The sequence below is a fragment of the Podarcis raffonei genome, chromosome 5 (genome assembly GCF_027172205.1).
Source record: "Podarcis raffonei isolate rPodRaf1 chromosome 5, rPodRaf1.pri, whole genome shotgun sequence".
Classification (NCBI taxonomy): Eukaryota; Metazoa; Chordata; class Lepidosauria; order Squamata; family Lacertidae; genus Podarcis; species Podarcis raffonei.
In genome coordinates this window covers 57,599,932-57,624,031 of record NC_070606.1, presented here as the reverse complement: position 1 = coordinate 57,624,031, position 24,100 = coordinate 57,599,932, and the positions used below count along the sequence as shown (strand labels likewise).

The window sequence follows — 24,100 nt, the reverse complement described above, 5'->3', positions numbered from 1 at the left end:
CGGCCTGCGTCGACGCAGGCACCGACGCGACTAAGCCAGCCTTTCATTGGCTGAGGAGAGCCACGCGTCCTCGGCGGGGCGGGGTTAGAAGCGGTGCCCATGTGCACGAGAAAGGAAGGCGGCGGCATTGCTGATTGGTGCTTGGCGAGCTGCAGGTAGGAGTGAGCGGTAGTCGGGAAGCGCCACGAGGAGTTAGGAGTTAGGAGTAAGAGAAAACCATAGAGGCGGCCTGGCTTCCTTTCCCGCGGAATGCAGGACACGCCGGGGAGGGAAGGACAACATGTAATAATAATAATAATAATAATAATAATAATGTAGCAGAAGGGGAGAAGTTTGGCAAGACGCGAGGCATGTGTGGTGCTGCGCTCTTAGGGTATTAGTGACACAGTTTCTGCATTGTTAGAAGGAAAACCTGTTGTTTTATATATATATATATATATATATATACGTGTTTGTGTGTGCATGCATATGCATATATATGCAGCTGTGAGAATGTCGCTCATTTTTGCGGGGTGTGAAGTGGAAGACTTTAGTAGTGAAGGTAGGCATTGGCGTGCCAACTTCAGTGGCATGAGAGAAGAGCGAATTGGACAGAGGATGGAGATGTTTGGGGCTGCGTACTCACCATATAGTTAAAGCAGACTCACACACCTTCGCTGAACTACAGTTCCCAGCAGCCTTCACAAACTGCAGCTCCCAGAAGACGTGTGTGCTTTAAGTGTACGGTGTGTGTACAAACAGTGATCCACAAGTGGTGCATAATGGGAATAGGTATCCCCTGTTGTTTGTGCTCTCATCTGGTAATTAGAGATAAACAGAGTTGTAGTTAATAGGCTTGTTCTAGACTTGATACACAGTATTTCCACAGAGCAGGGGTAGTAGAGTGAGAAGTCACTGTCAAGTTATGTTTTGAGGTGGTGAATAACAGCTGGCTGCTCCTGATGAGATTGTTGTAAATTTTTTTTTAAACCATCTGTGGCCCTGTTGATTATGTAGAAATTTAGCAGTTCTGCATCATGTAACAACTGGGTTGCTTCTTCATGCACCTTATGTATTTACAGTAACTTTTTGTACAGTACTTTGTCAGTTTCTCTGCCCTTTACCTGTCACACTTTCAATCGTCAGGGGAGTTGATATCAAAAGGATTGTGTGTGTGGTAGTTGAGCAATGATTGGTTGATTCGAGGGATATTGCCTGGGTAGTGTGCATAAGGAGGAGTTAAGAGTGCCACTGTTTGTGGGTTTGTGGTGGAGGTGGAGATTATCAGAGGAGTCAGGGACACAAAATATTTACTATCTGTAGAATTCTTCAGGCCCCCCGCCTCCTAGTCTTTCAGTATTGATAGCTGACCCTTCCAACTGCTGGTGTTTGTGAATGTTAAGCAAGGCTCACATGGCACCTGAAGTAATGAGTATGTATACTCAGTTATGATTGGTTCATTGGCTACAGCCATTCTTGGACTAGGCTAACCTTGCTACAGTAATCCACGCTCTGTTAACCTCCTAATTGGACTGTACATTACAAGGGGTTGCCCTTGAGCAGAGTCCAGAGCCTGCAGCTAGTGCAGAATGTGACTGCCATTTGCTATCTAGAGAAGCAAGTTGGGGTCCTATTGTACCAATCCTGAAAACAGTGGACTGGCTGTCAGTGAGTTACTGGGCTGAATTCAAAGTGCTGGTACTCATGTATAAACCCCTGAATGGTTTAGAACCCAAGTATTTGAATTAACACTTTCCATAGTATTAGCCAAACTGAGTTTTGAGATCTGCAGGAGAGACCCTGCTTATGGTACCCTTGATGAGTATTGTCCAGGAAATCACTGTACAAACAGGACCTTCTCAGTGGTGGTACCCCAATTACAGGACTCAACCCAATCTCTCACTTTGTCTTCATTCAAATGGCAATTAACAGTGTTCAACTGCTCAGGAAACTAAATGGTTTGCAGTCCAACTTCTATGAAGGAACAGAAGGCTATCATTTTGACTGGGTTTCCATGCCACACAGGGGATGGCTAAAGAATGGCAAGATGTCTGTGATGTAGGGAAACAACCCCCTACCCCAGAGCTTTCTAAACTGTGTGTTGCTACATGTTAATGTGTTGGCTACAGTGAGTAGGTATGTCATGCGAACGCTCCCCATGCTGCTTCCAGGGCTGGAAAGGGGTTAGTTTAACCCCCAGTTTGCTAGCAAAACTGAATTACTGTGTCGCAAAATGATGTATGTCTAAAAAGTGTGAAACCAACATGAAAACTTTGGAAAGCTCTGCCCTACCTGTAAAGTACACTTGGGGAGAGGGACCTGAAGATGATGTGGCGAGGGGAATGGCAGAACTGGAAAGGGCTTAACCAGGGGGGTTATTCTGAACGTGACTTAAGATTTGGGCAGGGACTGTAGGCTACAAAGGGAAGGAGAGGGACCTACTAAGGAGGTTCAAGGAACAGGGACAAAGTAAGCAGTGTCTGAAAAGCAGGAATCTGAGGAGACATGTTGGAGACATGAAGTTGAGAGAAATATGAGCTAGGTGAAAAGTAGGGTTTATTTGCTTCAGCTGTGAAAACTGTTTATTATTATCTCTTTGTGTGTGTTTTAATCCAGTTACTGCTCTATAAACGATTGCCCATGATTGACGAGTATTCCTAGAAGTCCAGCCTCAGAATAGACTGTCTACCATTTCAGCCTTGCTTACATCTTCATTGACTACCTCAAAGAATTCTAAAAGGTTGGTGATGCAAAACCTTCCAGTGAGGAAAAGCAGACTGATAATTTCTCTGTAAAGTGTGAGACTGTCTAGCATGTGACTGGTGTGTGCAGTTGTCTTCTTATAAGTGGGGAGAAGCTGACACCTGGAGAAAGCTATAGTTTGCTGAGGTAGTACTCACAGATAAATACTGGAGTTGGTGATCCAGGATCACCATTTTCTAATCCTCTCCTTTAGACAAAATTAGGGTTCAGAATCTGAAACAACCAGAGTTTTGCCTGCAGTAGAAGGCCTTCTCTACCTTTTCTAGGGCTTATCTCCCTTAATAGTGTGTCTCTTTCAATTTCTGGTAACTAAAAGATAATCAGCACTTGTGTGTTTTTCCTTCTGATGTCTAGCCTCATTTCCCCCCCAGCTCTCCCACTTACAGTCCCAGCATAAATCCATTTAACTATACCGATATCCTCCTGTTTATTCCAGCCACCAGTTAGATGACAATTCTCTACTTGACAGAGACTGCTGCCCATTAACAGAAAGAGTTGAATATTTATCCAGAGGTCAAGGGCAGTTTGTGCCTATACACACTTAATTCTGTTTTGCCTTAGTCATGCCTTTGAAGATCTAATTATTCTGTAGCCACAAGGGTAAGCTATACTCTTGCTGAGCATGGTATCTTGACTTAAACTGCCAGTAAAATATTCTACACATCTTGACTGTTAATGAAATTTTATAAATCTTGGCTATCTTTTATTCTTCTCCACACTACCTATCACCCTGTTGTCAGATGTGACCTCTCAGAGAGTTTGATTTTTTTCCTGTACAATATATTTTAAATCTTGCCTGTCTTGTTAAATCTCCATTCATTTCTTGCAGTAATTCTTTTTTACTATGTTCATTTAATTTTTCAATACATATACAGTGGTACCTTGGGTTAAGAACTTAATTCGTTCTGGAGGTCTGTTCTTAACCTGAAACTGTGCTTAACCTGAAGCACCACTTTAGCTAATGGGGCCTCCCTCTGCTGCTGTGCCGCCGCTGCACGATTTCTGTTCTCATCCTGAAGCAAAGTTCTTAACCTGAGGTAATATTTCTGGGTTAGCGGAGTCTGTAACCTGAAGCATATGTAACCTGAAGCGTATGTAACCCGAGGTACCATTGTATTGTGACTCTGATCCCTAAATAATTAAATTGGGGAATTCTCCAAGAAATTAAATGTTGTTTAGTATTAATTACATTTCTTCATACCTTTCCCTATGTTAAAATCCCATCCATTTTGATTTTGATATTATATATGCAGATTTTGCTGAATTCCTTAACCAGAGTCAAAAACTTTCCAAAAGAATTCAGAGGATATACAGTGGTACCTCGGGTTACATACGCTTCAGGTTACAGACTCCGCTAACCCAGAAATAGTACCTCAGGTTAAGAACTTTGCTTCAGGATGAGAGCAGAAATCGTGCTCCAGCGGCAGCAGGAGGCCCCATTAGCTAAAGTGGTGCTTCAGGTTAAGAACAGTTTCAGGTTAAGAACGGACCTCCAGAACGAATTAAGTTCTTAACCCGAGGTACCACAGTATTTGAAATGGGAACTGTAGTTGCTCCCAAGACTTCCAGATACAGTGGTACCTTGGGTTAAGTACTTAATTCGTTCCGGAGGTCCGTTCTTAACCTGAAACTGTTCTTAACCTGAAGCACCACTTTAGCTAATGGGACCTCCTACTGCCGTTGTGCCGCCAGAGCACAATTTCTGTTCTCATTCTAAAGCAAAGTTCTTAATCCGAGGTACTATTTCTGGGTTAGCGGAGTCTGTAACCTGAAGCATATGTAACCTGAAGTGTATGTAACCCGAGGTACCACTGTAGTTGGTAATGCCTTATACCTCATAAAGACACTGGCCAGGGGCTGTTTGCATAAGAAATTTCTCTTGGTTATGGTTAGTCCTAACCTTTCAGTGGTACTAAGGAGGGCTGCTGTTTAATATTTTAACAGAGTATGCATAGAATTTCTTTGGAATGTATAGCAATTACCTTAGCAAAGATTATGCTGTAGATTCCATACATGCTGAGTGTACGATATGTGAACAACAAGGTAATAAAGTCTTCCCTCCCCTCTGTGTATTTCTGTGGCTGAAAAGTCACAGTGTGATCCAGTTCATGCCAAAGTTCATAGCATGAACAAATAAATAACTTGTTCTTTGGAGAGTGGGATTTTCCCAGAATTTCCCAGCCTCTTTTCTTAGTTGCATTCCTTTGAATCTAATAGTTTCATTTTTCAGGCACACCTTGAGACTCTGTATAAAACACACACACACAGGTATATATCACCAATTTATAAGTTTCTAATTTATAAAACTTGTGGAGACCATCAAGTTTTACACCAAAAACTGGTATCAGTCACCACAATTCCACCTTGCCATCATGGCCATCACTTATGTGCCAGGCATGTGTCACTCATTCCGCACATCTTTATCCTTCCTGGACCTCTGTGTGTTTGTGGCAAAATAGCCATAGCTGGATAAACTCTGGTTGCCTGACATGCACCATTTAAGCACTGTGCCCCCTCAATCTCTTCTAGGGGTTCCCTCAGTCCTCCGGAGCAGATTTGAGGAGTTCACAGGAGAGTTCTTTAGTGCAAGTGGATATGGTTGTGCTGATGGGATGCATGATTGCCCTTCCTATGGCAATAGCACCTGTTTATTTAAAAAGAAAGCATGCAACTGTTGTATTTCCTACCAGTGTCTTGCAGTGGTGGCGGGGCTTCCTCTATTTCACATAGGAGAATGGACAGGACAGCTAAACCATCAGGGCAAGAGTTAACACAGATGCATCCTTTCTCAAAACTTCATAGCTTTTAAAAGGGCAGTCGCTATCTCCAGGTGCCAACCATAATCCTTGGTTTTATTTGGGTAAACCATGGAGCTCATGCACTGACCTGCGGATTCCTTTTCTACTCTGCAGTAAAATGGCAGCCAGTGTCACCACATTTAACATTGACATCCCTCGCTGGGACCAGAACACTTTTATGGGGCGTGTGAAGCACTTTTTCAACGTCACGGACCCAAGGACGCTGCTGGTGTCAGAACATGAACTGGATTCAGCAAAGGCATTGGTGGAGACCTGCAGGTAGCCTGGGCAACTAACAATCGTTTTTAAAAAAACAAAACACATTTGGGACTCTTGCATGATCCAAGCATAGATCATATTCAGGTTTATTCACAAAACTGGTGGCACAGTGTCCATGTTACTCTAGAGTCTATTACAGAAAACGTGAATACCTGAATACATTTTCAAACCTCGATCTGATGAGAGAGGCAACACTTTAACAGAATTTCTCTATCCTGGTCCTGGTGTTGAAAAAATACCATAAAGGACATGTAGGGATTTAGACACTGTTGTTTGGTCCCAGCTCCTGCCCACCTAGCAGTTCGAAAGCCCGTCAAAGTGCAAGTAGATTAATAGGTACCGCTCCAGTGGGAAGGTAAACGGCGTTTCCATGCGCTGCTCTGGTTCGCCAGAAGCAGCTTAGTCATGCTGGCCACATGACCCGGAAGCTGTCTGCGGACAAACACTGGCTCCCTCGGCCAGTAAAGTGAGATGAGCGCCACAACCCCAGAGTCGTCTGCGACTAGACCTAATGTCAGGGGTACCTTTACCTTTTTAAGAATATATATATATGTGTGTGTGTGCGTGTGTGTGCGCGCGCGCGCGTCTGTGCACTTTCTCCCAGATTCCCAGTGCTTAACTTTGTAGCAGAGGGAGGGTGCTGCTTGAGGTATTTGGAGGCTCGAGGTATTAGAAAAATGGTGCTGGAACAGTTACTTCTTTCTCATGCCTGCAGGGCAGGCATTGTGCCTCCAGGAACCAACCAAGAGCAGCTGTTCTATGCCAAGAAGCTTTATGACTCCGCTTTCCACCCTGACTCTGGTGAGAAGATGAATTTGATAGGGAGGATGTCGTTTCAAGTCCCCGGGGGAATGGCTATCACAGGCTGCATGCTGCAGTTTTACAGGTATGAAGGGAGGAGTGTTGTTTCAGGAAGTTGCTTTTGTGAGACATGGAATACTGGGTGTTTATTCCTTTCAAGCGCTGGTGATCTCAACTGAATTTTGAAATCTGTTCCTTACTGTGCCTGCGCTACTTTCTCCCATTTTTATTCCTGTTCTAGATCGGTCTTCAGGAGTGGCTGTCAGGTGCTACATTAACAGTGAAATGTTTTTCAGGCAATTAATCCTTAGCACTGTGCACCTGCTATTTTCTTGCAGAAATTAGTAGCAGACACTAATTGTAACTAAGGCTGCAATCCTAATCCCACTTGCGTGTGAGCAGGAGCCATTGAATTAAATAAGATTTACTTCTGAGTAGACACAGGTAGGATTAAACTGTAAAGGAGACTTCCGAGAGGATTTGAACACAGGCAGAGTCTATGCATGGGCTGCGCAGACAGACAGTGCACTCACAAAGTCATATCTGTGTGTAGCCAGTGCTTTTAAAACACTAAGCCCCAAACCATGGCTTAGCTCAGCCGAACAACCAGGAGCCTGCATGTTTGCTTGTTCACTGTAAGGCCTGCTTTGGCTTGGCATTGCATACAGCTAAAGGCCAAGTCTGATAAAGGTGAACATCTTGGGCCAGAAAAATGATAACAGTGGTGACACTTCTGGTTATTTAAATGGATGCACAATCCTATTCTGGCTTCTGGATCTTTTTTCTCTCACTCACTTCCCTACAGGACAGTTCCTGCTGTAGTTTTCTGGCAGTGGGTGAATCAGTCTTTCAATGCCATTGTGAACTACACCAACCGGAATGCTGCCAGCCCCATCTCCCTGAAGTGAGTACCTGTTCAGGGTTACCTGATGGCATGAGGCAGGATTCACCTAACCAACCCCATCAACAGAAGGCCTTCCACACAGTGGTGCTTTCCCCCCCTCTCTTCCCCTGTGAAACCCCTGGAATTGGCTCTGGGAAATGGACAGGAGAATCTCCAGAATAGCATGCAAGGAAGGAGGGGGATGATTCCATCTGGAGAGCAGGTGGAACAACTGGAAGTGAGCAACACTGAATTTCACTCAGTCTTTTAGCATGTCAGGCTTGTTGTCTGGCTTAAGCTAGGATTTGCTCTATCAGCTGGAATAGTTTGACTACATTGGCAGGAAGTGCCCTCTGGGGAAATCGTATGATGCAAACAAATTGCTATGCATCCATTTGTCATAGTAACCCTATCAAGTTGATAGGGTGCTTGGCACTTCTGAAACGGGCTCCAGTGAACAGAGCATGGTGGTACTTTTGGAGTGGCAGAATCAAAGACCCCATTTCTTATTGCCCCTATGTGTGATATTCATAGCTTATTCACATGGATGGCTTAACTTCAGACTGTATGATGGTAGAAGAGGCTGGTATGGTATGGGGAAGAGGCTGTTGTTAGGCAACTTGATGCTCTGTCTACAACAGTAGACTTCATGGTGGTTCTGTTTCCCCTCCCACTGGATCGCAGAGCTAGAGTTGGAAAGATTCTTGATGTCTTGTGTCTATTGGAGAGCCAACAGTGTAGGGATGGCAGGTAGTGAATAAGCCTGCCACAGTAAGACCACACTGGTGGTGTGGAGGAGTCCCTCTGTTGCACAATTCATGAACTGAAATGGACTGTCTATGGACCTAACCTGTTTACCCTTTGGATGATTCCAGGCAAATTGGAGTTGCTTATTTCACTGCTACCAGCACTGCCTTGGCAACTGCCGTAGGACTCAACCTTTACACCAAGGTACCGTAGGAAAATGCTTAGATCTTCTAACCACAAAGGGGCAGCAAGACTGCAGGCGGGGAGGGAATCTTCCTCCAGTTTCTTTGGAGCTGTGGAAGTGTGATTGTCTGCTTCTTATGCATCAGCCTTGGGAACTGTACAATGGGATAATGGGAAGGCACACCATTCTGGACGCAGCTTATTTTGGCTGTGAGATGTGTCCCATCCCTCCCTTCCTTCCTTCCTTCCTTCCTTCCTTCCTCCCTTCCTCCCTTCCTCCCTTCCTCCCTTCCTCCCTTCCTCCCTTGGCTTCAACTGTTGTATGTTATTGTAAGCAGATGTGTATTCATTATAAGAATTTGGGAGAATTGGAATAACTCTTGGTATTAGGCATACAGGGCCTATGGTATCCATAGCATAGGCACTGTGTCCTTCCTGAAAACACACACAGAGTTCTGAAGATCTGGTCCTCCTCCTAATTGCACTCCTGTCTCCTTGCAGAGAGCGCCATCCCTTGTGGCACGCTGGGTCCCCTTTGCAGCGGTAGCTGCTGCCAACTGCGTCAACATCCCCTTGATGAGGCAGCAGTAAGTCTCTAGGTAGAGCTCAAGTGGCCTTTTAAGGCGGGAGGGGTGAAGGGGTGAGCTGTAATGTCATGATGCTGTGCTCTGCTTGCCATCCACAGCCCAGGCCTTTGCTTCAAAGAAGGAATTCTGCTTTACCCAGCGGTAAAGGCATTTGCCTGGGAATAAGGACACCTGAGTTCTCCCCGCTCCTCCAGTCTCTAATAACAACTCACTTGCTCACTCATACAGCTGCTTTCCAAAGTCACTGCTGATAGCAGAAGAGGCAGCAGGGTAAACAAACCAGAAAGGAAGCTCCATTTCCTTCCCAAAGTGTATTTACTTCTCTGGAGGTGATTGGGCCTCCATTTAAACTACTAGTCTTAAAATCTTGGGCATTAGGTATCTAAACACAGACACATTGAGTGCTGAGTCAAAAACATGATGGGTGGGACCATTTTTGTTGATGAAAACGCAAACTGATTTCATATAGTATGTCATGGAGTATGTCCTAAGATGTGGGTGATAAGTCCTTGTTGTTCTTTCAACATCCTACTATTTTTCACCATTTGCACTACATTTCCGTGTGTGTTTGTTTATTGTGTGTGTGTTTTTAACCTTCAGACACAAGTTTATACTCATTGAAGAGCTATAAGCTTTTGCATGATAGGTGTGGAGACTAGTCTTACATTGTTGCTCTTCCACTGTTGAAATGGTTTCCTGTCTCCCTGGACAGTAAATTTGCATCATTCCACTTACTTCCTGTACATTTTGCTAATATTGTATAACTTCTCTTATCCTCAGCTGAACTTGCATATGTTATGACCCTACAAACCAGTTTCTTTGCAGCAGCATCCCAAGGTCCCTTGCTCCCTGCCCTTCTTTTTGTGTGTGTGTGTGTGTGGAAATTAATTAGATTCATGAATTCTCTATATAGGTGCAGTTTCACAAATTCAGCATTTATTAAAAAACAACAGCAAGCCCAAAACATGAGCCACAGTCCCTGGAGGAAGAAGCATGCACATATATAGAACATGTGCAGAGGTTAGGTACCCAGACACAAATGCAACATAGGTGCTGTCTAGATGCATCCTTAAAGCAAAATGCAGAAAAATGACAGCTAATTATGTGGATTTGGCTGGTTGGTTCTAACCTGTTCTATGGAAAATCCAGTACTACTGCCATTTTGACCTCTCTGCTCACATTTTCCCAGCCCACAATCCCGTATACTACATCACTCTGTTTTCTTTGTTCGCTTAGAAAATAAACAGTTGGAATAGTTTAAAACACAATGTCAATTAGTATTATTTACCAGTTGTTAAAATGAGAGCACAAATCAGAGTCGAATACAATTTTAATATATTGCCTAAGGACTAAGTCAGCAGGGTAATTGAGGCATCAGTGATTCAGAGACAAATGGGAAAAATCAGTTCTACTAGGCTGAATTCTCATTGCTCTTTATTTTGGATTTGATGAGGTAATCATTATACTCTGATTACACAAAATATAAATCAAATTTTCCCCATGATTGCCTTTTTACTTTTATGTACAACCAGTGATGGTTAAAGGGAAATAACTTGGCTTGCAATGAACTTAATTGCCATGTGAATGAGATTTCAGCAGCCACCCTTAGTGACATGGGCAAAAACAGTAACTTAATTAGACACATGAAATACACAGCACAGGGCATGCAGAACTGACCTGCCCAGAATAAAGAAATGCAATGATGGACATTAAAACAAGTGGTAGGCCCCAGGTAGAATGCATACAGAAGTCAAACCTTAAGATTACAGAAATACGTTAAAATTCTGATCTGCTTACTGCTGGTTATGCAGTTGTGGTGGGGTTTTTAATGGCTGTGTAGTGTGCTACAAAGAGAGGTAATCTATTCCTGCTCAAAGCCACAACCATCAGGCATCCATTTCAACACAGCTCCTTCTTGGCTCTCTGTGTCACCAGAATACTCTGATACCCCAGCTCCATTCTGCCTCTGTCTGCAAAAATGAAATGGGCTCACAGTAATGCTTGAGATGTCACCTTCTTATTGAGCCAGAAACTAGTTGCAAGATGTTTTCCGTGGCTTTTGTTGATAGATTTGTCCCTTAAACCAATAAATGTTGCAGTGATAGGCTTCACTCAAATGGAGGCAACTTTTTAAAAAAAGAACTATGAACATAGTGGATAAGCACTTTGTCCAGGCGTTTAATTTGCTGGAAGGGGTGCTAGTTGCAGTAGTACAAATGCTTCCTTTAGTTTTCCAGATGTGTTCCATCTTCCATATAAATATTCGGATGAATATTTGGAATAAATCATTTTATTACGGAAATCCCATGACTCTTTGGAGATATGTATGCAGGGTTTTTTTCTTAACGGGGACCACTAGGCGGCAGCAGTGCACCATCAAATTGGTTTCAGATGCTTTGTTGTCTTGTGAGATACACCATCTCAGCAATAGGATGCTCCTCATACTGATGAAGTACAGTAGCCGGCAAGGGATTTAAGAGTTTTTAGAGTATATTACCATGAGACCCTCCAGTGTTCTGTGAGCAGATTTTTCCTAATTCATTAGTGAAAAACGGAGCCTTGGGTTTCCAAAACGAGAGAGCATATCAGCACAAAGCAAGCCATGTGTTTGGGAGGAAGATGGGGTGAGGGTTCAGATCATGCCCTGCAGCAGGATCAAGTAACTCCACAAACACATATTAAGTGCCACAGTTGCTTGGGAGTAGTTCTGGGGAGTGGAATATGCTGAGAGTGAGGGAGTCAAATGTGTTTCACTTTCTCTTTCTCTCACCCTCTTTTCTCTTTGCCCAGCAGGGTAGGGAAGTTGCAGAACCTACCTTGCTTTTTACGGTGGTACCTCGAGTTACAAATGCCTCAGGTTACAAACGCTTCAGGTTACAAACTCCCCTAACCTGGAAGAGTTACCTCGAGTTGAGAACTTTGCCCCAGGATGAGAACGGAAATCGTGTGTCAGCGGTGCAGCGGCAGCAAGAGGCCCCATTAGTGAAAGCAGTTAAGAACAGTTTCAAGTTAAGAACAGACCTCCGGAATGAATTAAGTTTGTAACTAGAGGTACCACTGTATATAGAACCCCAAGGTCCACAAACTTAAGCGAGCTACAAATGGAGGCTTGGGGGACGTGTGTACACTCAGAACTAATGAACCAGAGTGCCTCTGGGTATGTGTGCAGCTCAAGAATTTGTTTTTGGTACCTGAGCTAAGCTCATACTCCTTTCATACACAAACATGCCCATTACAGCTTTCTGCCTCAAGTTTTGTTTACTTCAGCAACTTAATTTAGAAGGGGCAAGTGGATTTCTTGCTGTTTGGAGCTGGGACTCACTTGCTGATCTGCTGCAAATTGACCGTAGCTGTGCCAGTCGATTCTGACTGTCCTATAACCAACTCTAATGCCTCCCCACCAGGGACAGAGGAAGGGGGTGTGTGGTGGGGGCAAATCGCCCTGGGTGCCTTCACTGAGGGGGCTGACATTTGGCACGACTCCCAAGCCTACCCCCAGCCGTCGGGGGAAGGGGGGAGCTGTACCACTTTGCCAGTGGCATTCCTCCCTTCCCCCTTCGTTTTGACAGCTGGGGGAGGCTTGGGAGTCACAGGCGTGCGGCACGCTGAATGTCTGCCATCGGCGGCTTGCTCCGCCCCCAGCTGCAGGGCGCACATGCCGCTCCATGCACCCAAGCGGCTATCCCGCACCTAGGAGGGCGCCCTCCGCGCCCCACCACCTTGGGAGTGTGCCCACCCTGGGCAGCGCAGTCATATGCTCCGCCACTGCTCCCCACCACCGCCTTTATGTCATTTTAAGACAATGGTGGCTTAGGGTTTTCTTGGGATTGGGAATCTGGGTCCTTTTGCTGTTCTAGGCATCCCCTCATGTTTCATTTATTTATTTTATGTATTTATTAAATTGATATACCACCCTTCAACCGAGGATCACAGGCTGGTTTACAATATAAAAACAGGAGAATATGTAAAATAATGGCAGACAAAATAATACCCCCTTATGTTTAAATTAGCCAAATTAATTGGCTTAATTAGCCAATGGCCTGGGAGAAGAGGAATGTTTTCGCCTGGTGCCTAACGATATATAATTATGTCATAATTTCATGACGTAACCAGAGAGCCTCAGACAATGTTTGAGTCAGACAGAGTTGGTGTCTATTGTTTGTGCATACATAAAAAAGGGAAATGTGATGTTCTGAGGATCCACATGTAGCAGAGTCTTGCTATAGTTTCTATCTCCTGTATTCTCTTTGAGCTGCTCTTCAAGGCTCTCTCTTTCGGTGGTTTGCTGTGAGGATCATGAGAATGAAGGCTGAATGTCCTGACCAAAGCAGGGGTGTTTTTTGTGCAGAGGGAAGGAAGAAGCATGCTTCAGATGCTGAGCCTGGTGGTCTCAAAAGTGTGGGTGTTCTAAGGTCAGCATGGTCGGTCGCAATGTCTGAGATGGTGTGTTTGTGTTTGCATTTAGGGAACTCATAAATGGGATCACAGTGACTGATGAGAACGACAGCCCTCTGGGCAAGTCCAAGGTAAGTACCATCATCTCAGGAGTTTGGAGATGTAGAGTCATCATTGCTGTGTTTGGAGGAACAAAGCATTTGGAATTTGTCTTGCTGACAGCCAAAGGAATTGAGAGACCTGGATATGCAGGCACTTCAGGTTTTTAAATGCTGCCCTTTTTGTGTACTTGTGATCTCCCCATCCTAGGGAGGATTTGGGAGTCGGGCACAATATCAGCACTTGGGGGAGAGAGAAAAAGGGCAACAGGGAGTTGTGAAAAGATGAAAGCTACTGTTACGTCCTAAAGCTGGGCTTCTGGAACCTCTGGCCCCAGGCCTATTTAGGCCTGCCAGACCTCTGCATTTTGCCTCCCAGGCCGCTGCACCCAAGCCATGCCTACCTGTTCTACACCTGTTGTCATATATGGCATCATATGTGGGGCAGCAAATGACCTGACTCCGGCAAAATTATCTGTCTGCAAAGCACTCTGCAAGACCCAACCGCTGGCTGATGGCTGGGTCTTGCCGTGCCCCTTTCAAAGTGCTCCACAAGATAGCACTTTTGCAAGGGGCTTTGCCTACATGTCAATCATGGCCAGCAAGAGGTGGAAGAGAGAACAGTCTGACCTGCCAGCTGGATCCAGATCCCCACCTCTGACTTTGAGTAGGCAGGGAGAACCTGCAGCTCTCTGGATGTTGCTGAATTCCCAACCTTCATCAGCTCCAACCAGCATGACCATTTATCAGGTATAATGGGAACTGTAGTCCAGCTACATCTGGAGGGCCACAGGTTCTCCATCCTTGCCTTAAAGATTTATTTGTGCACATGTCCAATAAACTTTCATAGGCCATAACCTTTCATCAGGTGATATTCTTGGGGAAGTGATGGCTGCTTCAGATAAGTGACTTTTGGCATCCCAAGAGAACCAAACCTATCTATCTCGTGGAGTTGGGGTGGTGGTCACTGGCTTGCACTACTGCCTGCTTATGATTTTAAGGGTTCTTGCTTTACGCTTCTAATCTGCCTTCCGACCCCGAGAGCTGGAGCCGTACTCAAAAATCGCTTTAGCAGGGAACAAGATATGTTTCAGCTTGCATTGGCACACACCGTGCATTCTTCATGACACAGATGTCTAAAGAAAGAACCCAGAATGCAGATGCTATGCAGATTCTTTGTAGGTAGCATTGGACGCTTTGCTATTCCCAGTTCTGCTACAAATAAAGCCCAAGCGGCATATTTTTGTATCTCTTGCTCTGCCGAAACACGAAGCTTGTTGACCTTCAGATAATACTTTCTAAAAGAAACATCCTTAGAGAACAGGCCCCTACTTGCAATCTGAAATCTGGCACAGGGAAACAATGGAGACAAGGGTAAATAGGGGGAGGACGTGCAGTGATTTCAGTTAGTTACAGCATTCGGACAGCATTCTTCAGCTGGAACTCTGGTGAGATAATGTAAGCCCAGGCAAGAGATGACCAGGGCATAGTTCAGTTTTGGCTGAGATGCCAGAGAGGAAGGGCTGTGTTTCTGCAGTGTTGTAAATCAGGGGGTGGGTAATACCCCTTTGCCTAGGGCCACATTCCCCCGGGAAGATCAGTGGGGGTGGGGGTGTCACGTGCAGTTAGGGGGCAAATGTAGTCCTCCTCTCCTTCCCTCTCTTTCTGTCAACCCCTTTTTCTCTTCTTGTGCAGCGAGCTGCTGGAGCAGGGTCAGATCACTTGCTTCCATTGCTTCATCCGTATGAGCTTCTTCCTTCTCTCTCCCACCAAGGGCTGCAGTTTCCCAACCTCTCTTGTAAAAGGGAGAAGTGACATGAGCTGGCTATAGACTGAATATGAGGAACAAAAGAGAGAGACGTGCCCATCGTTATCTCCCAGTGTAACAGAACAGACAGTGCTGCTGTTGGTGTGGATCCAAAGAGAGAACAGATTGGAATGAAAGATCAGAAGTTTGGTGTTGCACATGTTGAGCTTGAGATGACGATGATGGATCCCTAAAGAAACATAAGTGACTTGGGCAGCAGTGTGGGATTTGATGAGGTCACCCAAAGGCCGTGTGTTGAGAAGAGCAGAGGGCCAAGAGCAGAGTCCTGTAGGGCACCAACAGAGAGAGGGAAAGCAGAAGATGGGCTCACCATTGTAGCAGGAGTAGGGAACCTGTGGATGTTGCTGGCCTACATCTTCCGTCATCCCTGACCATTGGTCATGCTGGCTGGGGCAGATAGGAGCTACAGTCCAACAACATCTGGAGGGCCACAGGTTCCGCCCTCCTGTCCCATGGGAACATCAAGATGCACTGGAGCATTTGTAGCTGATCCTCTTGCTGTTGGAACCATGTTTAATGTATCCCTATTTTCGGTCAGAGGTTTGTGCTCTCTCTGTAGTCCTTCATTTCCCATCCTTACGTATCCTTTCTCAAAATTTAATAGCCATGAAAGTGCCCATCTGAGTGTTGGAGACAGACTTAAACCAAGAAGTCTCCAGCCCCTCTTTGCCTGATGCCAGCCATTCTGAGATGATTGGTCCTCTATGTGTGTCATCATTTGAAGAACAACATGACTCTTTCTTTCAGAGAGCTGCGATCAAGGGGATAACTCAGGTGGTGGTTTCCCGCGTCGCCATGGCTGCTCCTGGCATGAGTAAGGCAAAGCCTTTGAACTATAGCTTGGCAAGTAGATTATGGGATGGGCACCAAAGATGACACATGGATTATTAATGTAAGGTAGCTTCAGCTGAGGAGGAGGAGGAGGAGGATAGGTATGAAGTTTTACCTCCAGTCAATGATATCTCATAAGAAGCAGACCAAACTATGGTCTGCAAGCTCCACTCAGGAAGATTGTAGAACACTTGAGAATACCTGTACCTTGGCCCTATACTCAACTTCCCTCATTGTCCGCCCCAGCTGATTTGTTCTGATCCAGCTGATCGGGGCCATATTTACTGAACAGACTGGCAAGCCCTAGAGCCTGTACTGTACTTTGTTTTACTTTCATAACACTGCATTGGTATAGTGTACTAATTTTCCCCTATAATTTTACCAGTTCAGGGGCCAATGATTTTCATAATATGGTACTTGTTTTGATAATGATTTGGTGGGGGGGTGTATTTAAGTGAACTGCCGCAATTCACAATTGGTCCTCGAGGGTGGGTAGTGGCAAAATTGAGAACCACTGCTCTAGTGAGTAATATTGTGGGCTTTTGAAACTGTATTTCATCTGGCTCTTACTTTGGTGTTCAGAAAGCAAAGTGCTCTAATGCGGAAGAGACTCATTATGCTAAGGCCCCCCCACCCCCCAATGAAGTTTCTATAATAAGGCCTGTCTACCTTGGGAAATCTGAGTAATTCCCTTCCCCATTCCCCTCATTTGTATCTTACAAGCCTAAAGCTGCAAGAGAATACTTTCTGAGCATGTGGCTGTGTGCTGTTTGCTTATTGCACTGCAGGGCTAGGCTGAGGAAGAGCTTTTAAAACTAGTTGTACATGGAAATTTATTCATCATACTTTAATAGATGGCTAAGAAGTCGCCACTGGAGGAACCTTGCCATCTTTTATCTGTTTGGGCATTCTGATGTGGCTAAGTCCTTCTGGACTCCCAGCATAAAAGCACTTCAAACCAGAAGAGGTTTGTTGCAGAGTGCTTGAAATATCTTCAGTGCCATAAGCATTTGGACGTGTATTGATTATAAATCATTTAAAGTGCTGTTAATAGGAGCACCTGCAAATGTGGTGATGAGCTGCTCAGTGAAGAAGCTATTGCCCACTGTTTGTTTGTTTTGGGGTTTTTGCATCTTGCATGCCATTAGTTCCCTTGAGCCAGGATACATGGGCATTATCAGGAAAGAAGAGTCCTCCTGGGTGGACTCTAGGGAGAGATGTTTTGTGTCTGTGTGGCTTCTTAAAGTCAGGCTGCTCCGCTGCTGAAGTTTACATAGCATGCATACATGGAGTGGCGGAGAAGCGGGGGAGGGAAGGCTCTTTAATATCCCACATCTCTTCTTAGAATAAACCAATGCTCTCTTTTTCTCCAGTTTTGTTGCCCATCATAATGGAGAGACTAGAAAAATATCCTTTCATGAAGGTTAGTAGCTCTAGAAGTATACCTTAACACCATTTTCTGCCCTCTGTATGGAAAATGAGTACCATTTTCCCAATTTAAAAGGGGGATAGGATGGATCCGCAAAACTATTGGCTGATTGGCTTGCTGGCCATCTTCTCAAAGCTATATGCACAGTATCACCTTCAAAAATTATCAGACTGGTTGCAAAATAACATTATTCATGAATAACAAGCAGGATTCAGAGGAAGACACAGCACCATTGATGAATGTTTTACTCTGAACCATATTGTAAGGAAATAAACTAAGAACATTAAGAATAATCTTTATGTAACCTTTATTGATCTTTCTGCTGCATTCAACTCTATTAATTGAAACAGACTGTGGAAGAAATTTCAGATTGCTAACCCTGACTGCAGGCTTCTGCTATTGATCCAAGAACTATACAGCAATACAGAAATGAGGATCAGAGATGGTTTAAATGACTGGTGCTTTTAAAATGTCTTGAGGAGTGAAGCAAGTTGCATTCTGGCTTCCACTCTTTTAAATTTTTATAGTAATGATCTGTTGCCATATTTAGCCAATGCAAACTCCCTCTCTCCAGTAATTAGAAATAGAAAGCTCTCAATATTGATGTATGCAGATGATTTAGTTCTCCTCTCTCTTTCTCGATTGGGCCTCAAAAATCTCTTGGAGGTGTTCATACTATAAACAAGAAAGCCTGTCTATAAATTCCTCTAAGATCAAGATTATGATTTTTGGCAAACACAGTTGTAGGTATAAATGGTGCTTAGATCAGCAAACTGTAGAACAAACTTGCTCATTTATATACCAGGGTATAGTCTTTAGTGAAACCCTCTCTTGGATGTGGCATATGGAAGCAATGAAAGTCTTGGAAGGGCCAAGAGAAAATGGATCTAGTTGTAGCAGCAGAGAATTAGGTTGAATAGCAGAAAAAGCTTGTTCACCATGAGATCAACCAGACTGTGGAACAAGTTTCCACTGTAATGTGGTGGAGTTGCCAACCCACTTTTACAGTGAAGTGGGGTAACCTGTGTCAGATTGATTGATGCTAGAGAACCTTTAATCAGTTCAGGATGCTAGATTGGGTCTATGGTTATCGCATTCAACCTAAACAATGTCTGATTTCCCACAAGCCTCTATCCTATAGCTTGTCTGTTTGAATTTTACATGGTTTTATCTCTTAGAACAGCTCTGTAAATTTAGCACTAGGGCAGACTGGCCGCCAAAACACTGAAGCAAAACCTAGCCACATTCTGACTTCCATAGTATGTGTTCAGCATTGTCAGATCCCAACAGAAAAGAGGGCATGGATGGGGAACATGTGGCTCTCTAGATGTTTGATGTACTATTGTCCCCATCATCTGTGACCATTGGCCATGCTTGCTGGGGCTGATAGGAGTTGGCACCCAACTTCAGCTGGAAGGCCATGGGCTCCCACCGTTGTACTAAGGTATGAAAGTTTGGTTTCTTACTTTCTTATCTGTTGCTTTCTTGGCAGAAAATCCAGGTTCTCCATGCTCCATTGCAAACGATACTTGTTGGAGGGTTGTAAGTATTATGTGTGTCATATTGCCTTCATAAGTACTAACCTAAGGCACAGACGGCAAAACTAAATGTGGTGGGTAATGGGTATGGTATAAAACAGCTCTTTAGATACCCACAAGAGACTTTACAGGTTACTTCTGTAGCACAACAGCTGTTGAGTGACCAGGTGATTTCAGATGAGGAAAAGCAATGGGGAGTAGCCAAGATGCAATAGTAGCGTTTCTGTGTGAAAAATTCTTCCATGTGTATAGCCTCTCTCTTGGCAGTTTTGAAGGTGGAATAGCAATGCTGGGTTTGCTGTCTAGAAAAAAATTGAACCTTGTTTCTAACAGTCTGCCTTTGCCTTGTAGCCTTGTGTTCATGGTCCCGGTTGCCTGTGCACTCTTCCCACAACGAAGGTAAAAGTCTTAGTCCTCTCTCTTTTCTTACATTCTCTTTGTTGACTTCCCTATACAATTCTGGTATCTTCCTGGCTTGGGAGAGCAGCATTGCCACATGTCTTCAACCACATGTGCCTTCAGCTGATTGATATTTGCTCATCATTTTGTGAGCAGGCATAGTATAATTTAATAATTACCTCATCTTTCCCACACAGGAATGATTCATGTTGGTGTGTAGCCAAAATTGCAATTCACTCCTGTGCCATGTTTACTCTAATATGAAATTCCACAAGTTCAATAGGACTGGCTTCCTAATTGGTGACACTGAATTTTCTTGAGAAAGAAGCCAGCAGAAGGATTCTGGACTAACTAAAGAGGTTCTCTGGCCTCTTAGCTTGGAGTGGGGGGCACTATGTGTGTGGCTCTTTAATTCAGTGTGGTCCCTCTGCACATCCATACACAAGCAAAACTGTGGACTCTGTACGTAACTATTTACTATATTTACTATTTACGATAACATTTACTATGGCACTGGTTCCCAGACATTTTCTAAAGAAACGCACCAACAACATTTTGTCTTTGACTGGGACGTATGTGTCAGTTCCACTCAGGATGGGTTTTGCAGACAAGCCTTGCGATGCACACACATAATTATGGATTCTACCATGTGACCTAGTTTGTAAGAGAGCGTATTAAGTGATTCACTTAATACTGATTTCAATATCTGCCTCCATTTTTCTGTTCTCACTCTTCGGGAGAACAAAGCCAAAGGCAGTTTTGCTGCCAGCTTGAAATCCATGTTGCCTAGACTCTCCTCAGTGCTCTAGAAACGTAACACAAAGAGCCTGACAGCAACTGCAGCTGCAGACTGGCTCTCCTAAGCAAGCCTCTGCTTCATCAAACTGTTCAGTTAAAATTTACAGCTAGCACCAGGAAAGCCGATTGTGAATGGTTTCTTTACCCATAACAAGTGAGTAGCCAGTCCTTGTCCCACCTGCTAGACTACAGTTCTCTCTTCATTTCTTTAGGGGAGGAAGTGAGACCTGGCAAGGTTAAGTGACTTGCCCAGAATTATAGAAAAATAGTGCAAGTAGATAAATAGGTACCGCTCTGGCGGGAAGGTAAACGGTGTTTTTGTGCACTGCTCTGGTTCGCCAGAAGTGGCTTAGTCATGCTGGCCACATGACCCGGAAGCTGTACTCTGGCTCCCTCGGCCAATGAAGCGAGATGAATGCCGCAACTCCAGAGTCGGTCACGACTGGACCTAATGGTCAGGGGTCCCTTTACCTTTACCTTTTAGTGCATAGCAAGGTACAAAATCTTACTTGACTTTTTTTTGCACCTAATTGGCTCCCATTCCCATGTCACTTTATAGCCTTGAGCTACATAGAGGACCAAGTTTTTTCTTCTTTTCCTTTCCAGCTCCATTGCCCTTTCACATTTGGAGCCTGATCTCAGGCAATCGATTGTGGCCAGACATGGAGACAATGTGCCTTATGTCTATTTTAACAAGGGATTGTGAATGAAGCCTCTATCTCGGGAGCTGCCTGGACCTGCACTCGTGCTCTGAGCTTCCGAGAAGCGTCTTGTTAGCCATTGTGAGAAATGGGGTGCTGGGCTAATTGGACCTTTGGCCTGATCCAGTCTGGCTGTTATGAAGCTCTTAGCTGTACAGCACTCCTCACAAGGATAGGTGTTGTAACCTCACTGTGGATTTTTTCTCCACCTTCCCGGCCATATAGTTCCTGCTCCGTTCTGATACGTTATCTGTGTTCTATGCAACTTTGGGATTTCCAACTGGGTGCTGCATTTTGTCTTTCCAATGCAATCTCTGCCAAGCTTATCTTTGTCAAAATCTGTCTTGGTTCCTAAAGGGTACAAAACCTCCAAATAGATGTGAAATGGGGAAGTTACTGTGGGCTTCTCACTGGATGACTCAAAATCAAAATATAGGTCTGTATCACTATGTTGTTGATTTGCTCATGTGCCTTCAGATGGACCAATTTCCTCTGCTTAATCATTAAGATAAATCATGTAAAGGTAGGTGACTTGGGGTCAGTGTAGGAAATTATCGTTTAAGCACACCCTGCAAAAGGTGGTCAACTTGTGACCTCCATGTGTTGTTAGATTCCAGCTCCCATCAGCTGTAGCCAGCATGACCAGCTGTCAGGGATGATGGGAGTCATAGTCCACCAGCATCTGGAAGGCTATAGGCCCAAACTCAAGTCAGTCAAGAGAATGGGACTAGAATAATGTTTCTGCCACCACTGCTTTTCAAGAACCACAGTGGGACATATATTTTCTATGCAGGCACAGATGGGCTACTGGGGAGAGAGGTGAATGTGAAACCTGTTTTCTTTTTTCATTTGGAAAGATGAGCCTATATGTTCTGCCTCCCCAGTATTCCTTTCCAGAGAAAAATAATATTCCACCAGCTCATGCAGTAGCAACCTAGTTCTCTCTGAGTACTTTCTAGGGGTGGTGAATTATTTTCAGCCCAAGCACTTAGAATCATAGAATTGTAGAGTTGGAAGAGGGACCCTGAGGATCAATGCTGGAATATGCAGCTGTCCCATATGGGGATTTAATCCCACAACTTTGGTGTTATCAGGACCAACCTCTAACCAACTGAGCTGTCCACTTTCCCTTCTGGTCAACCTGCTGGGGCCCACAGGCCAGTGGTGGATGGAGCCAGAGACGAAAGTGGGCAGAGCAACAAATGTAAAGCACACCTTTTCACTATAGGCTAGGGTCTACACACACACAAACCTCCCCCCTCCAACCAGGCATGCAAGAGGCAGTGTAAGAGTTCAAGAACACATTCCAGACAGGCAAAAACACTCAAGGAAGGTGGGGAGCAGGGCAGGGGATGGTGTGTGACCTGGGAAGATTCGCAAAGACCAGATAGAGATCCAGAGGGCTGCATTTGGCTCTTAGGCTTCAGGTTGTCCATCCCTTTGTCTGGCCTGTACCACTTTAGAGTGTAGGTGAGTGTTCACATAACTGAATGCTTCTCTGTACAAAAAACACAGATACACCCACATACAGCACAGAAAAACAACATGAGTAGTCTAAGGCTAGAAAGGTCCCCAGAAGAACATTCATTATGTGTGTTCCCCCACCTGTACTCTGAAGTAATTTCCAAACACAGGTTTGCCACTTTATTGAGAAGTGCAGGTTACCCAGTTTGCTTAGGATAGTATTAAGACTGACTCTAAATAGTTGACATTTCCCATGCTGATTCTTTGGCAGCACCCGGGGTTAACAGAAAAGCAGCTGTGGGGCCTACGTGCAGACACATGCTGTCCGTGCAGCTGGTTAAGGATGCAAATAGCGCATATTTTCTACCTCTCCCAAACCAGGGTGTTGCACTGTTCTGGAGACAACGCACATCTGATGCTCCCACTCACTCAGGTGTAAGTTGAGCAGGTCCTTTACTGAAATCTTCTGTCAGCCGCATACTCACTAGTGGCTTTAGGTGAGCCTTAGTCCTGCATCTCAGCCTTAGACCCCATCTCCAACCCATAGGTGATAATACTAACCAATCTTGAAGTTAACTGTTGTAATGATTATTGAGATAATGTGTGTGAAGTATTCTGAACACTTGAAACGTGCTCTTTTTAAATAGTAAATACTTTCATTATGCAAATCAAGTTATTGCATGCAGAAATTAGAATGCTTGATGGGCCGGAAGACTCTGATGCAAGGTATTCATTTAAGGTACATGTGCCAAATTATGATGAGAGTCTGTCCCTTGTTGGTAGATATTTTAAGCAGCAATTAATTCTAAGGATCTGATTTGCCTTGCATTGAAAATGACTGTTTGAATCCAGGAGCTTACTGATTTTTATGTTTTATTATTTTTATGTTAAATGTTGCCCAATTGTGTATATATATTTGTTTATGCTGGTGCTAGCCAAAGTCTGCCATATTGGATGGCAAAGTATTGGAATATTTTTTGCTTTTTGCCATTCTTGGATTTGTTCAGGATGAGCTGACATTCAGTGTTGCTTATTGGGTCATGAAAAGCTCGCGCCATTAAACCTGCCAGGGAAAGGCTTTGTTACATGTACGGGAAAGACAACAGAATAAAACACACTGCAATCTTAGAAACTGTCCCTGGCTCTTCTCTTGTAAACATTTGGAGCCATGAGTCCTTTCTGCTTGTGGTATTTATTCAGCTGTGTGGCTTAGGCTTTTGTAGACCCTACAAACCCATTAAGTCCACGGTGAGCCCCTCAGATGTCTTGGACTACAATTCCCATCCTCCATAGGATTAGCAAAAGCCTGATCTAAACATTGGTGATAAGAACAAATATTCTTAAATTGCTGTTGCTTTCCTTGATACACACAGGTCAGGCATTCCATGATTTGAACTGGTGACATGCACAGAATCTTCAATGCAATATTCTGAGTCATGCTTAATACTCTACTGCATTGGGATTTAAAAATGTTGGGGAACCCTGTGTAGATCCATAGCTGGGGCTTTCTGTAAAGCACCACTTTCCCAAGTAGTGAAATCTGCTGAGTGACAACATGGAAATCCCCATTGATTCTACTAGGGCTATTATTAGAGTCAT

The 24,100-nt window shown here is 44.3% G+C and overlaps 1 protein-coding gene across 4 annotated transcripts; it reads left to right on the top strand.

Annotated features, from left to right (window-relative positions):
• The first annotated feature begins 49 nt into the window (after positions 1-49).
• SFXN2 (sideroflexin 2) lies at positions 50-23,633 on the top strand. 4 transcript variants are annotated; one of them, XM_053389350.1, is made up of 13 exons: positions 50-155; positions 2,596-2,719; positions 5,655-5,819; positions 6,535-6,705; positions 7,426-7,524; positions 8,379-8,454; positions 8,935-9,020; positions 13,486-13,546; positions 16,089-16,155; positions 17,546-17,595; positions 19,094-19,143; positions 19,491-19,538; positions 20,943-23,633. In XM_053389350.1, exons 3-13 carry the CDS (start codon positions 5,659-5,661, stop codon positions 21,040-21,042), a joined length of 969 nt encoding a protein of 322 aa, XP_053245325.1. In that variant the 5' UTR covers positions 50-155; positions 2,596-2,719; positions 5,655-5,658; the 3' UTR covers positions 21,043-23,633. The 4 variants fall into 4 exon arrangements, with proteins under 4 accessions (XP_053245325.1, XP_053245326.1, XP_053245328.1 ...); XM_053389351.1 differs by lacking the exon at positions 19,491-19,538; XM_053389353.1 differs by lacking the exons at positions 8,379-8,454; positions 8,935-9,020.
• Positions 23,634-24,100: the final 467 nt, after the last annotated feature.

What these genes read in the sequence shown, in the direction of transcription:
- SFXN2 (XM_053389350.1), top strand. Translation starts at nt 5,659, where the DNA reads ATGGCAGCCAGTGTCACCACATTTAACATTGACATCCCTCGCTGGGAC. An exon ending in CATGGCTGCTCCTGGCATGA is followed by an intron (nt 16,156 to 17,545) that starts GTAAGGCAAAGC and finishes CTTTTTCTCCAG; the next exon opens with TTTTGTTGCCCATCATAATG. An exon ending in GCACTCTTCCCACAACGAAG is followed by an intron (nt 19,539 to 20,942) that starts GTAAAAGTCTTA and finishes TTTCCTTTCCAG; the next exon opens with CTCCATTGCCCTTTCACATT.